Source organism: Macrosteles quadrilineatus, unplaced genomic scaffold (assembly GCF_028750875.1).
Source record: "Macrosteles quadrilineatus isolate MER2022 unplaced genomic scaffold, UCM_ALF_1.0 Scaffold_16__1_contigs__length_3527350, whole genome shotgun sequence".
In the NCBI taxonomy this organism is placed as follows: domain Eukaryota; kingdom Metazoa; phylum Arthropoda; class Insecta; order Hemiptera; family Cicadellidae; genus Macrosteles; species Macrosteles quadrilineatus.
Window position 1 is genome coordinate 1,307,938 of NW_026542609.1, and position 13,892 is coordinate 1,321,829.

Below are 13,892 nucleotides of genomic sequence, written 5' to 3' on the forward strand. Positions count from 1 at the left end.
AACGAGGTTTTAAATTACTGTAATAACGAGAAACAAATTGTAAACAAAACACGACCTCTACATAAACCGTAAATTGTCTTCAGCTGTTCCATAAGGATGAGAAATCTACTAAGGGAGTATGTTTTTTTTTTTTTTCTCTCGTATCTAAGCCAGTGACATTTTTGTAATGAAGTCAAACACTTTTAAGGGAAAGCGGTTCTCAAACCCATTAAAGTTTTGTGGATGTGCCGGGGATTGAACCCGTCCCTCCCGCACCTAAGTCCGAGACGCTAACCGCTACGCTAGCGACACACCCATTTATGATAAAACATTGCAAACAGCTGGTAATATTGATAGGATATACCCCAAAGTCAATGGATTTACTATAGTTTGATGTTTTGTTCAATATTCTTTTGATCTAAGAACCAAGAAGACTTGTATCATTATCATTATCAATTGAGATGGGGACAACATCTAATTGCATATTTCAACCCAAGAGTGTAGGATGATTGTAACATGTTGTAAGATGATCCGTATAGCTTTGTTACTGACTAAGATCAGCTGTACAGTATGCAAAAAAATCTTAACTTGGAAACTCCACAAAACATTAAAAACATAACCAAAAATGATGGTACTTTGAAACCAATGCGACTATTACTAACCTGAAGAGGTTTGCACTTGCTCCTTGCTGTCCACCGGTTCCTCCGAAGGTCCTGATGACTCAAAATGTTTGAGTAGATCCTCAGCCAAGGATGTAGCTATGTCCTTCTGTGACAACAACGCCTGCAGCTCCTGGTCACTTACGAGGTCTGGTGTGGGAGTCTTGGCGACAGGCACACTCGGTGACGACAACTGCTGCTGAATCATGCACAGGTTAGAAATGCAAACCCGTAACATAAAGTAGGAGTTGGGTGTTTTCAATTGTCAGGATAGCAGGCTTACCAGAATTATTAAACAATCCACTTATAAAGAAGAAACACAAACATTCCTTGGTTGAAAATACTGTCGGTGATAATGATTTTATTTGTATTTCTTGTGCCAGATTTTGGACTCTGATCTATTTAGGTAAGCCTGTTAACTTAGCAAATTTCCCTAAAAAGTAGAATTGATTGCCTCCTAAACTGTTAATGGAATAATCTCGGTTCTTGAACTTTTATGTTTTCACATTATACAATTATTGACGACTGTCGAATATGTATATTTTGAATCCTAGTATAGATTCATCATCCGGTATGGATACAATCATTTTGTATTCGTCAGATAGACATGTCAAAATTATGTTTCCATGATAAATATAAATAAAAATGTTTGTGTTCAGTGTTGACATTCTTGTATATTGATACAATGAATAATTGATGATGAACCTATAGGCCTACGCTTTGAAATGTAGGCTCAAATATTCATCAGCGACTGATGTACTACAACATTAAACATTAAACACTATCTTGATCTAACAGTCCGTGGTACTATCAACGTTCACTCACAAAAAAAAACTAATTAGATCAATGTTAAAAAGTTATTAGATAAATAACTAATTAGATAAATCAAGTTAAGAACTCACTGCCAGCCACCTAAAACACCACACTTGACTTAGACTTACCACACTTGACTAAGACACGCTCAGACTCCTAAAAAAACTAGCATGACTCTTCAGTCTTCATGTTTTGTAGCCTACCTGTGCATAGGGTGTACCAGGGGGATGGTACTGGTACTGGCCCGGAGTCGCAGCCTTGTACAGCCCTGGGGAGGAGGGGGTGGCTGCCATGTAACCTCCCACCACATTGTCTGTACTGAGAGTCTGCGGTGCGACTGTGCCTTGCTGGTGAGGGTAAGACTTGATGACGGATTGTTGAAACGTTCCTGGCGCTGCGCCAGGCTGTTGTAGTCTAGCCTGCGCCGCTCTCTGCTGCTGTAGTCTCATCTGGTGCTGCTGCATAAGACGGAACTGGTGCTGCAGAGTCTGCAGTACTTGCTGCGTAACATACATGTTGTATTAGCTGCTCCGACTGAAGATATTCTACTCAGTTATGGTAGATATGAAAACTTTGTATATAAAGTAGAGCTCAAGGATGGGGATGGGGGTGGCAAGGTTTTTTTTCAGATGATAGGCTTACCTGAATGGGAAAAGCCACAATTGAATTATTAGAACATTAGGGATCATAAACCTTTAAACAGATGATGTCACTTGCCCGAATCCTATACTAACAACATTGACATATGGTTGAACAGTTCCATTCAAATAATTATACAAACATGTTTACTTTCAGACTTTTGGGCCATCATTGTAATCATTTCATTCCACACTCATCCTTAGCTCATATTTAGAATACAAAGTGGCATCTCCATCTCAATGATTGATAATTGATTTGTTTATGTTATTACAAATTTGCATCAGGACACTCAAATACATTTTCCATAGTAATGGAATGTACTTGTACCTGTTGTTGAGGGTTGAGGTTGGCTGCATTCTGTTGCAGCATCTGCAGCATGTGAAGCTGTTGCTGGTTCAGATAGGCAGGAGCAGGGGTGGGTGCAGGGCTAGGTGTAGTATGGGGAGGCACTCTGCCAGGCACCTCTTGGGGTTCCGTCTGCAACAACAACACACCACATTACTTGGAGGTACATTGCAGATAAGCATGAGGAAACTATAGCCATACAAAGCTGTGTGACCAACTGGTACTGATCAGCTGATTAATGGAAGCTACTTTTGACCTTCCCTACCAAAATGGCCTGCAACGTTTAACATGGCATACATGTTAGACTGCGCGTTCAGATCTAGTATGTTGTGCAGGAAATATAATTGTGACGAGCAAGGAAGTGTCCGAGCAGCCAGCCCTGTGCAGAAATTGCTATCACACAGGGCACAGAGGGTCTTCCTCCACAGTGAGCGCTATAGTACATGAGGGTGAGGGGGCTTTGTTGGACTTAAGACACCAGGGACTAGTGCTGGACACCACTGAGTGTTTCATCTGTACTTTACTCCTCTGTAATCCATCATCTCTACAAACTCTGCTAATTATAAAAGAAAACAAGTTTGAAATATGTATAGCATGATGAATTGAGCAGTTTTACACCAAGGGCCAAGTAGTTAAATTTGATTAAATTGAATCAAGATCACATACAACAAACCACATACTACAATTTGAATTGAGTATGTACATACCTTAAACCTCTTAGGAGCGGCAACCTGTTGCTGGTTGGGGTAGGGGGGAGGAGGACCTTGAGGCGACACTTGATGGTGGCCATTGGTGGGGGTCAACATCTGACCCTGCTAGAGGAAAACAGGACACTTACAATGTGTACAAAAAACCATTTGTTATATTACTAAACTAAGCTTCAAGTCGGCATACAATGCTTCTTAGTGGTGCTTTTTCTATTTACAAAGTGAAAGCCGTTAGACCTAAATGAACCTGAATTCAAACCTAAAAGAGACCACATACATTTTGCATTAAGGTTAAAAAACCTTTTACACATCACGACACATCGGATCCTTACATAAGAATGGAGTCCTTATCCAAGTAAAATCGGTATGAAAATGGTTTACTGAAGCACAGTGAATACAATGCAAATAAAGCCAGTGAAGTACATTGTATATTGCAGTCTATGTATTCAACCTATGGTAATCAACTAAAACATACGACACTGGAAATTGAATTGTACAGTTTTTTCTTTTCTTTTCATTTGGTTTGATGTACAACAACTTTTAGATGGTTACATTCTAAACACAATCCTATATTTATAAGCTGTTTAAATTTATTGTGACTACTTCCAATATTAGTAAAACGTTATGTGTTATTTACCTTCTGATGCCCGTTTCTCGGCTGGTTGCTCTGTTGTTGTTGTTGTCGCGACGACATCTCCGCGGAGATAGGTAGGTTCCATGCTTCCTCTATCGACGGCAACTGCCTCCGTTTGCTGGTGATGCTTGGCATCGGAGCGTTTCCCAGATGTGTCTGTAGGAACTTGATCCTCTGGCTGAGGTTAGGGTTCATTGGCAAGTGTGCGGTGCGCGGCGACACGGACGGCACGTTGTTGTTCACGCTGTCTCCCCCACGAGTGGCGTTCACGTAACACGCGTAAGCATCTCTGGGCTGGTTACAACTCTCGTATAGGATTCCTGTTGAAACATAATTTTGATGTATCTCTCGTCATTGAAATTGTTGCAGTAGAAATCATAGTAAAACCAAGGCCTAATCTATTTCATTGCTTGGACGATTAACTATGCAAGTCAGTTTTTTGTCCCTAATTTGAAAATGGCAATAATACTAAGATATAGTTACAAGTTAAGAAAACGTTATAGCTCATTAAGTCATTAATTTATTCAGGACCAGAAGTATGTGATATTAGTTACGATGAAGAATTTGTCGTACGCAATAACGCCATACCACTATTATCAGGTAAGGATATATCAGATTAACCTACTTACCAGATTACTTACCTACTAACCAAACTTAATTAAACCTAAGATTATATGTATAGAACTTAAGATTACATTCCCTAGTAAAAGTTGTGACTAGTTTTGGGGTAAAAATTTTAATTGAATAGAACCACCGACAGAGCATGATGATGTAAATTGTTGATTTCTGTCGAATACACCAACGTTTGAACCAAACCAAACTGTTAGTAGGACTTATTGTAAATTATTTCAACTTTTATGTCCTATCAACATAGGACATCACAGAAACAATAGCTAATGGATAATACCTGCAACTTTGCACCTGGAGCTTCATTCAATACTGTAGAATATTCTTTGAGTGGTTTATTTAATTTACTTCCTTTTTTAATAGAAAATTTTGCAACAGCTGGTCCATGTGATGGTAGGGCCTAAATTTACTTTAGTGCCCTAAAATCAGTGAGAAAACCTGGTAAATTTTACTGTAATTATTTTGTTAGTTTATGAACCATTCTACATTCACAAAATTTAGACAGTTTGTGAGGAAGTTCACACACTACTTTTTTACACTTCTTGTTTCAATAAGGCACATCTGATTTATATTTTGGCAAACATCAGCTGTTAGTTATTATTTTAAAAGGAAGGCTTAAGTGGATGGGATAGATTTCTTGACCTGAAATCGCCTTCAATTTTGTTAACGGAGTATAGTAAAGGAATGATGTAGTTACCTAGATTGGTCCAGGCAGCTGAATGGCTCTTATCTAACTGGACAGCACAGATGTAGGCCTGTAGAGCGTCCATAGGCTGGTTCTGCTGTTGATAGAGAACCCTGCAGAAACACACAAACGAATGTTAGCCAATAAAAACTTTTATCAGCTCATTGTAGAAATAGTTTTGGTAGTTGAATTCTATTTGTCTTTGGTAATTGTTTTTATTGATTTATACAGTCACACTGTGATCTGAACTCTAGGACCTAGGTTTTTAAATGTTGGGTGTTACAAGTCAAATTTACTAACACAACTAGTAGACATATGTTTGAGTATCAAAAGAAGACGACTCTCAAACCCATTGCGATTTTAACCAATGTTGACCCAAAATAAAATACAAATTTGTTAAGCCTATTTTGTCTAAAGAGGCCAAAAAGACTTACCCGATACTACACCAAGTGTCGGCATTTCCTTCAGATTTCTCAACAGAGTTGCGGTAAGCGATGAAGGCGTCGTGGACTTTACCGACGCTGGCGTAACAGCGGCCGAGCAGATACAGGGACTGGCCACTCTTGGGATCGGCCTCTATAGACCTCTGCAGGCAATGGATAGCTAGACTCTCTCTGGTGCTCTTCTCTCCTAGGGTCTCAACACAGTGGTACATCCATCCTGGAAGAGTAAGTATTCATAAGAATACACATATATCCTGTAATACTTAACATTCATATATACCTATTGGAAATATAGGGTGAACTACTTAACTGTGCCACCAATGGTATCTGTTGGTATCAGTTTGGTATCATTGTTGTCTATTGGATGGTTTAGATTGGATAATTAACTCTCTACTGTAGGCCTACACCTTTTTCAAAATGGCCACCAATTTTGAAGTAGTACCGCCAGTATGGCGGCTAACTTAAAAATGTCTAATGGAACATCTTGTATTTTATGATTGTTTTAGGATGTAATGGAATCCGAACATGTCTTCATTCTGCACACCTTTTCTCTAAAGCTACTCGTTTAGGAGCTATAGTGTGTTAAATCTTGGAAAAATGGCTTTCTGTGTTCTTCAGCATCCTGTAGCTCCAAAATAGCAAGTGACTAAGAATAAAAAGGTCTTAATATTACGCATACATTAAAAAAAGATCCAAAAGGACATTAAAATATGAATTATACTTTTACAAAAATGGATGCAAATAACAGCAGGTAACTTTGAAATATAAAATATCTTATGAAAACTCCCAGTATTTGGCTCAGTTTAAGAGGACTATAAGTTTAATGCTACTCTACATAGGAAAGGAACCCGTCAGGAAAAAGAAACGAAAATACACAAATTCTAGGGCTAGGACTGCACTACACGGGGCACAGAACGGAAACTGTCATGAACATCATGAATATCTTTTGGGAGTGTGCGTGTGTGAGCAGCCGAAGCTTCCTCGACTGACCACACATTGCATCCGACCAGAAAGGCCCTGGCCATGTCCTTTCCGTTTTCTTCCCTGCCAAGTGCTGCCCAAAGGACATACAGGACATACGGCAAAACGAAACGACATGACAAGAAAATGTGATTGAATGCTTTTTTAAGATGTGGCCTGTTTTGTAGTACGTCATGTTGTTTTTCTGTGTGTTGTTTCTTGCCTGGTGTAGCAGCAATTATTTGATAACTCAGAAAGAAAGCATTCATCAGAATCTGTTTCTTTGTCATGTCGTGAACTTCCTATCTTGTGTAGCCAAAGCTAATAGAATACTTTTACCACAAATTGTATTTTCCTACAGTTACCTGGCAAAATTGCACTGATTATAGCAGGCAAAGTAGAAAATTGCTGCATTCAGTTACTTTTACCGTCGCACTCCAGTAGCCCATTCCAACCAAACAACACAAAACAGTATGCTTTTATTAGGCACGTAATACGTGTACGCTTAAAAATAAGTTGGCAACACTTAAACATACTACGACTACGATCAGCTGGTGCAGCGATTCCCATTTCGTTCAACACTTAGATTTAACCAAACCTAAAAACGTGTTGTATAGTGCTTGAAAGACTAGTTATTTATAAGCTTTATAGTAACTGTAGGAAAAATATAATGTGTAACGTGAACGCAAAGTACCACTTCGCACACTAGTTACACAAATTACTATCATAACATATCAGTTTACCCACCTAGCTGTCTACAAATGTCTGCCTTGAGATGGGTAGGGAGGTCCTTGTCTTTGAGAAGTTGCTCGTAGTTATCCTTGGCTGCCTTGTACTTTCCCTGCACTTCATACAGATGAGCAATGTGGAATTTTACTGTAACATCAGATCGTACTATTAGAACAAAATGTTTGGTGAAAAGATAAACCATGTTAAATACTTCATGTAAATAGCCTCCGGATCACTGGTATAGTAATTGATGGTTTAAATACCTTATACCATAGATGAAGTATTATATTACTTCATCTATGCTTATACTGTCCAAGTGGTCCCTAGTTAGTCTGTAGGAGAAGAAAAATAACTGCAGTAACTTACAGACTACTGATCACTTTGACAGTATAAGGTATTTAAAGTCAAGCCATTATTTATTAGGTACATGTTAAATAGTAACAGTTTAAAATAGGCTACTATATTGTCATATTTAAGTGCATCTCTTGGCTGAGACTGGTAACCATTAGGATTTAAGAAGTTAAGTTTACAACTGTATAAAATACTTTTTGGGGTCTTAGAGTAATCTTTATTCATACTTGGCTTAAAAAAATACACCTACATCCGTATGGTCGCCATTTCATAGGAAAGTATAGAATATGTTTTGGTTAACAATGATTTATAAATTTTTTATCACTAGGCGAGCACTTTTTAAACTTAAAATGTCAATGGTACTATGTTTATGGCACATCAACCTATGACAACTAACTTATACAACTATACTCTGTTCACAACATTTAGACAGTTTTCGGGGATGAAATTTATCCTCTCCACTTGAACCTACCTTTAAAATAATAGCTAAACAGCTGAGGTTTGCCAAAACATCAGCTGAGCCATATATATTAAGCAAACAAAAAAAAAGATTGTGGGGGAACTTCCCCTCAAACAAGGCCCCACTAGAAAAACAGGCCATGCTGCAGCACGGGCAGCGCAACACTACGTCACAGTGATGGATCGTTGTACTAAACTCTTACAATAAAAATCTTACAAACAGCCAGCTTGTTTATTTACTTAAAACATATGGGAACGGCAATGGCAATGAATTATTTATCAATGAAATCTATCCACTAGTGTGACGTCATGGATCCTGCAGCATGGCTTGTTTTTCCTAGTGGGGCCTTGCCTCAAACCACCTAAATTTTGTAAACGGAGTAAAGTATGTACATCTAATCCAAAGTTGTATCACATAGAGGAGGGAAACGGAGAGATTACCGTTCTATTATTTGCCGTGGGGATTATAAACTGTCAAAACCGTCAGATAGGCCCAAGTGCCATTTGACTCCCCAGAGTGTAAGAGTGATTCAGGGGAGGGGTAATAGTGGAAGGGGTGTAGTGGGCAGGATGTAACATCGATCTCTAATAATTCAACTCCGGTTGTATTATTAGAGATCGATGGAATGTAATGGAGAACGGGTACAGTTTCTTAACTGGGTTACTCTAATATCGATTGAAAATTAATTTTGATTCTAATAGTAAGCCTTCATTCATTTTTGTCATAATCAGCTTGCAAGTTTGGTTAGGTTAGGTTAGTAGGTTATAACAGATTCATTTCATCCCTAAAACAAATTTTGCTCATCCCCCCTGGTCGATCTTTCCACCCCCATACCCGCCGCACCGTGGAACCGGTCACTGATACCTGGCCGGCACTCACCACATTCCAAGCCACAAGCTGTAAAATGACCCTCGTCAAAGTGTTTAGGCAAAAGGCACTCGACCTTGCACTCCATAGAGGAAGTAAGGTACAGAGGAAACATTCAATGCTACACTTAAGTGGTGTCTAGCACTAGTGCTAATGTCTAGGGCGAATGTAAAAACGGCCCTCACCATCATATACCACCGTGACCGTTTTAGGAGGAAGGCCCAGTGTGATAGGATTTCCGCACAGTGTTTACCCCTCGAGCTAGTCGCAAGTATATTTTCAGCATAACATACTAGTGCTGAAAGTGCACAGTCGTCCCATAAGCAAGTTTTCACTGTACCTTTTTTCTCTGTGGTCGTTTTATGACTATGGAATTAACATTTCACTGTAGCAATATTTTACATGTCTAAGATCTACCTTTGACAATCGACCTACACTGTCTACCTGGGAACTGGCCAATAGTTTAAGGCCTATGCCAGGTCCAGATAGACGAAGGGTAAGGAGACAGGTTCCATCATACAGACTATAACTACACTTACTCTCAAGTTTAGAGAAGGTAGAAGGGCTAGTATCTATGAGTGATAGTTGAAGGTGTTTCAATGCAGATTCCCAGTCATTGTTGACTTTGAACATCAACCCAAGACGAAGATGGACCTCATTGGCTCGGGAGTAGCTCGGCTCTACGTACAACACTTGTTGGAACGCTTTGATTGCCCTGCAACATAATGCATATAGGTTATGTCAAGTCATAATCAGAAGGTGTAAATTACTAAATATATTTGTGAACACCAAAAACACAATTTACCAATGCAGACTACAAACTTAGGAATCAGAAGTAGGGAGTTGGAGGTGGTGTTATGTTCAACAGGAATGGAGTTAGGTGTTTCAAGATAGATATTTATTAGGAGGTTTTAAAAATAACAATGGTTAATGGACCTCAGAAAATCCAGGAACGCTTAATATATTTTGAGATACTATGATTATTGGTTTCATAATAGGAATGTTTTAAATTTTTTTTTATATATTACAATTGGAAAAACCACAACAAACATAAATTTTTTCAGAAAGGTTTTTAACACTCTCCACATACGTTACAGATAAATGAATTAATTATCTTATATATTTAAAAATTTTGTTTTTCTTTTCCGACTTTGTTTCTCTCTTCTAGCCGACCAATTTTCATGAGGTCTTAAATAGAAGGTATGCACACACAGATTACCCATCAAGCATCGGCATATATTTATCTACGGTATTACTTTACAAAAATAACATGAATTTTAATTTATTTTTGAATTTTTATTATCAGATATATTTAGGTATAAGAACCTTCAGTGAAATACCGGCTTCCATTTAAGCTAATGGATATTCAAATCGGATGAGTTTCAAGCAAACGCAAGGTGAAAAACCAACTTAAAAATTGTTGTATTATAAGGTTTTTCTATGAAGATAGCTCCAGTATTGTTTTATGTTTTAGCGAATTTCCCTTATAGGGAATATTAGCGAATTTCCCATTTAGGGAATAAGGTATTACCGTAGTTCTCATAGTAAGACATGGACCTATTATAGCTTATTACTTTCTGTAATTATATATATATATAGACCAATTAATCACAATTTCAAAAATCAAGACAATAAAGTATAAACCAACAACATACAGTACCGTGCTGAGCAGTAAACACAACTGAACACTACGACTTCACGCTACAAACTGACTCAACAACAAAACGTGATTTGCGACTTGTGAGTAATCAATGGGCAAATTCGGCGGGAGAAAATTCCACGAAGAGATGAGTAAAATTATATTGGCCATCGTGCGTAACAATTCCAGGAACCGTAGTAAGCTAGGAGAGAGGAAGAAGTAGTGCCAACTTCCGGCTCCAGCGTACCAAGGCTTACAACAATACGACACGGTGAGGTTGGTACGACTGGTTCTGTCTACTTGAACCGTGAAGCGGAGAAAAAAATAACGATATTTTCAATTCATTGTTCTATGTTTGCACGATGGTTTGAACACATAGTACACACAGTATAGAAAACATAAATAACCCTTTCAATGACCCCTTCTATAAGTGATACTGAAACTCTACTTCCATAGGGAGAAACTCCAGAGAACATGGTGAAATTAACATCAAACCAAACAAATGTCGTTATCAATAATCTGGGAGAAGTCTTAAACTTTGCCAAAATCATAGAATCGTGTTATTAGATTCTCTGAGACTTCATCGTGGACGAATTTTACTTTTGCTTGTGGACGTATAAAAAAATTCTTAGCGAGTCAAACGTTTAACGTCCTGCACAAAATATTAAATAATGTACGATAGGGTTGAAAAGTATAGCACGTATTATTACTGTATCTCTAAATTGTTGAATCCAGTTTTAATAGACAGCAAATTGTATTATCTAATTCAATGTTGGCATGTACTGCTTTATTTTTTACAAAGGAAACAGTTGGACTTCTATATTAAGTGTAGTTATAAAATCCCAAAGAATTCGTTTTAATTCAACCCTAGAATTCATTTAATCTCTAATCACAATATGTCATTGCTAACCTCGATAAGAAGCCAACTTTCATAATAAGTCTTATTTCCCCAAGAGAGTCTTGTTATTGAGGTTCTACTGTAGCATCTTTTATCATTATCATTAACATTAACATTAACATTATCATTAACAGAAGTTGACATAAACCGTTCAAATCTCTATGTACATGCTGGAGAACAAGCGAAACTGGTACAGTATTAAAGAAAAATAATAAAAGATAACAAAAATACTAGTTTTTTTGTGAAAGAATGTTAATGTTGTAGGAACTACACTGACAGATGCATTGACAGTACCGCTGGCACCATCAACAAAGCATCTCCGACTCCGACAGTACGGTACAATCTCGACATGGTGGATAATGGATATAATGACACGGTAATGACGGTGACGTAGTCGTGCAGGAAGTGACGTCGTCCCCCCCCTCCCACCCCCTTTAGGTGCAACGACCGACGCGCATTCCTATCTTTTGACGCGGCGCTCATTCACCGCCGAGGTTTTGGCGAACGACCTTCACTTGTACTTGCACCTCGGGCTAGTCAGCGCAATCAGCTGTTGTCATTTAAAGATTAAATGCCACCATCAACATATTTCTTTTCCATGCTTTTAATATCTTGGCGATTCTTAATTTTTTTATTTTTAACAGTTAATCATTTTTCGTTCGTGTGATGCTTATATTGACTTGTCTTCACGGAGATTACTTTTGAAAAAATAAATTATGCCTGCTCCATGTTGAAACCGGAAACTACTTACAGTTTTTTTCTTATTCAGGTGCGAAGCGATTCCACGTTTCGGATTACTCGAGTTATAAAACCCCACTCAACTAAAAATGTAAAATAGACAAGCGATACTACGAAATTAGCCAATGAAATCTTTAAAAACTGTTTTGAACCATTATCGCTAATTTTAGATTTTTTCTAGAATAACAATACCTACGTAATAGGGCAGAACATCAGAAGTTTTTTTTTATAAAAGCATATTCATAACAGAATTTGAGTAGGTCGCCAACATATTTCAAATATTTCATTTTATACATACACTCAATACACTACAGTAATTTTACAAACGTACAAATACTATCAAAAGAAATTCCCAGAAAAACTGCCTGACAAACTCGATCAGGCTAATCAAAAAGGAAACAAAGAAAGAATAACAATGGAACCAAAACAGACATTAAACTGATAAATGGAGTCAATTTAAAAGTTTCTGAGTTGATTGTGTTGTGTTCGGGGGGTAGGACTTCGACCTGGGATAAGGAATGGTTTTGACGAGACGGGAAACATTAACGGAGATGTAGGAGGGGTAGAAACAGTGTTGCCACAGTTACTTACGAAGCGAAATTATGGGATTGTGTAAAATTATGGTGCATTTGACAAATTATCGTGCTAAGTCATACAATTCTTGCGTATGTTCAAAGTAATTGTTATTATTGAAATGCGTCAATTCAAACTATCGTATAAAATCTGTTAGTTTTAAAATGGCTTTTGATATAGGACTATATCATTTCTGTATATACCTGAAGTAGCCAATTATTTTATTTAAAAAGAACACAACAGAAGATGCATTCGCAAAACACGCTGCTGTTAAGTTTGAATTTCATATTTAATTTTAGGTAGATACTACGACTAATTCATGTAGTATAAAAGATTCTTTAGTTTACACAAATTTCCCCTTTTAGTTTACACGTCCTGATTAAAAGGTTGGCATGTCTAAAAATCTGAAATATACATAAACACACTCTGTAGGCGGGTTAATCAGGTTCATGTTGATCCTAAAACTGTCTTAACTTTAACACGGGGGTTAGGATCCTCCTCCTACAAATCTTCAAAAGGTACAAATATTGAAGAAACAACGAATATAGTCGGTGCGTGTGGTGCGTATACAAGTGTGAAATTATCGTACCAGGAAATAATTATTGATCACGCACATTACGGTGCATCTGTCACCACTTGCTTAAAAGGGGTGGGAGGGGTTAGGATCCTCCTCCTACAAATCTTCAAAAGGTACAAATATTGAAGAAACAACTACTATAGTCGGTGCGTGTGGTGCGTATACAAGTGTGAAATTATCGTACCAGGAAATAATTATTGATCACGCACATTACGGTGCATCTGTCACCACTTGCTTAAAAGGGGTGAGAGGGGTTAGGATCCTCCTCCTACAAATCTTCAAAAGGTACAAATATTGAAGAAACAACTACTATAGTCGGTGCGTGTGGTGCGTATACAAGTGTGAAATTATCGTACCAGGAAATAATTATTGATCACGCACATTACGGTGCATCTGTCACCACTTGCTTAAAAGGGGTGGGAAGGGAGGAGACTGAACTCACCCTCGAGCCACATGCTAATGTCATAAACATAAATCAGCGGTAACCATGTAACTACACACCATGTACATATCATCTGTACTTTGATGGCGCCATGCATCAAACTTGCCGTATGGCTGTGCATTACGAC

General features: G+C 37.9%; 1 protein-coding gene across 4 annotated transcripts in view; it reads right to left on the reverse strand.

Annotated features, from left to right (window-relative positions):
- Positions 1–13,892, reverse strand: part of LOC129005105 (lysine-specific demethylase 6A-like) — a 109,051-nt gene that overhangs the window by 28,786 nt on the left and 66,373 nt on the right. For 2 of the 4 annotated variants that reach the window (XM_054433911.1, XM_054433908.1), the window contains 9 exons: positions 9,438–9,613; positions 7,239–7,367; positions 5,523–5,748; positions 5,101–5,201; positions 3,780–4,096; positions 3,143–3,250; positions 2,418–2,567; positions 1,655–1,951; positions 642–837 (listed from right to left, as the gene is read on the reverse strand). In XM_054433911.1, the coding sequence (XP_054289886.1) occupies positions 642–837; positions 1,655–1,951; positions 2,418–2,567; positions 3,143–3,250; positions 3,780–4,096; positions 5,101–5,201; positions 5,523–5,748; positions 7,239–7,367; positions 9,438–9,613 (1,700 nt within the window). The remainder of the gene's footprint in view (positions 1–641; positions 838–1,654; positions 1,952–2,417; positions 2,568–3,142; positions 3,251–3,779; positions 4,097–5,100; positions 5,202–5,522; positions 5,749–7,238; positions 7,368–9,437; positions 9,614–13,892) is intronic. The other 2 variants (XM_054433910.1, XM_054433909.1) reach the window with 2 other exon arrangements.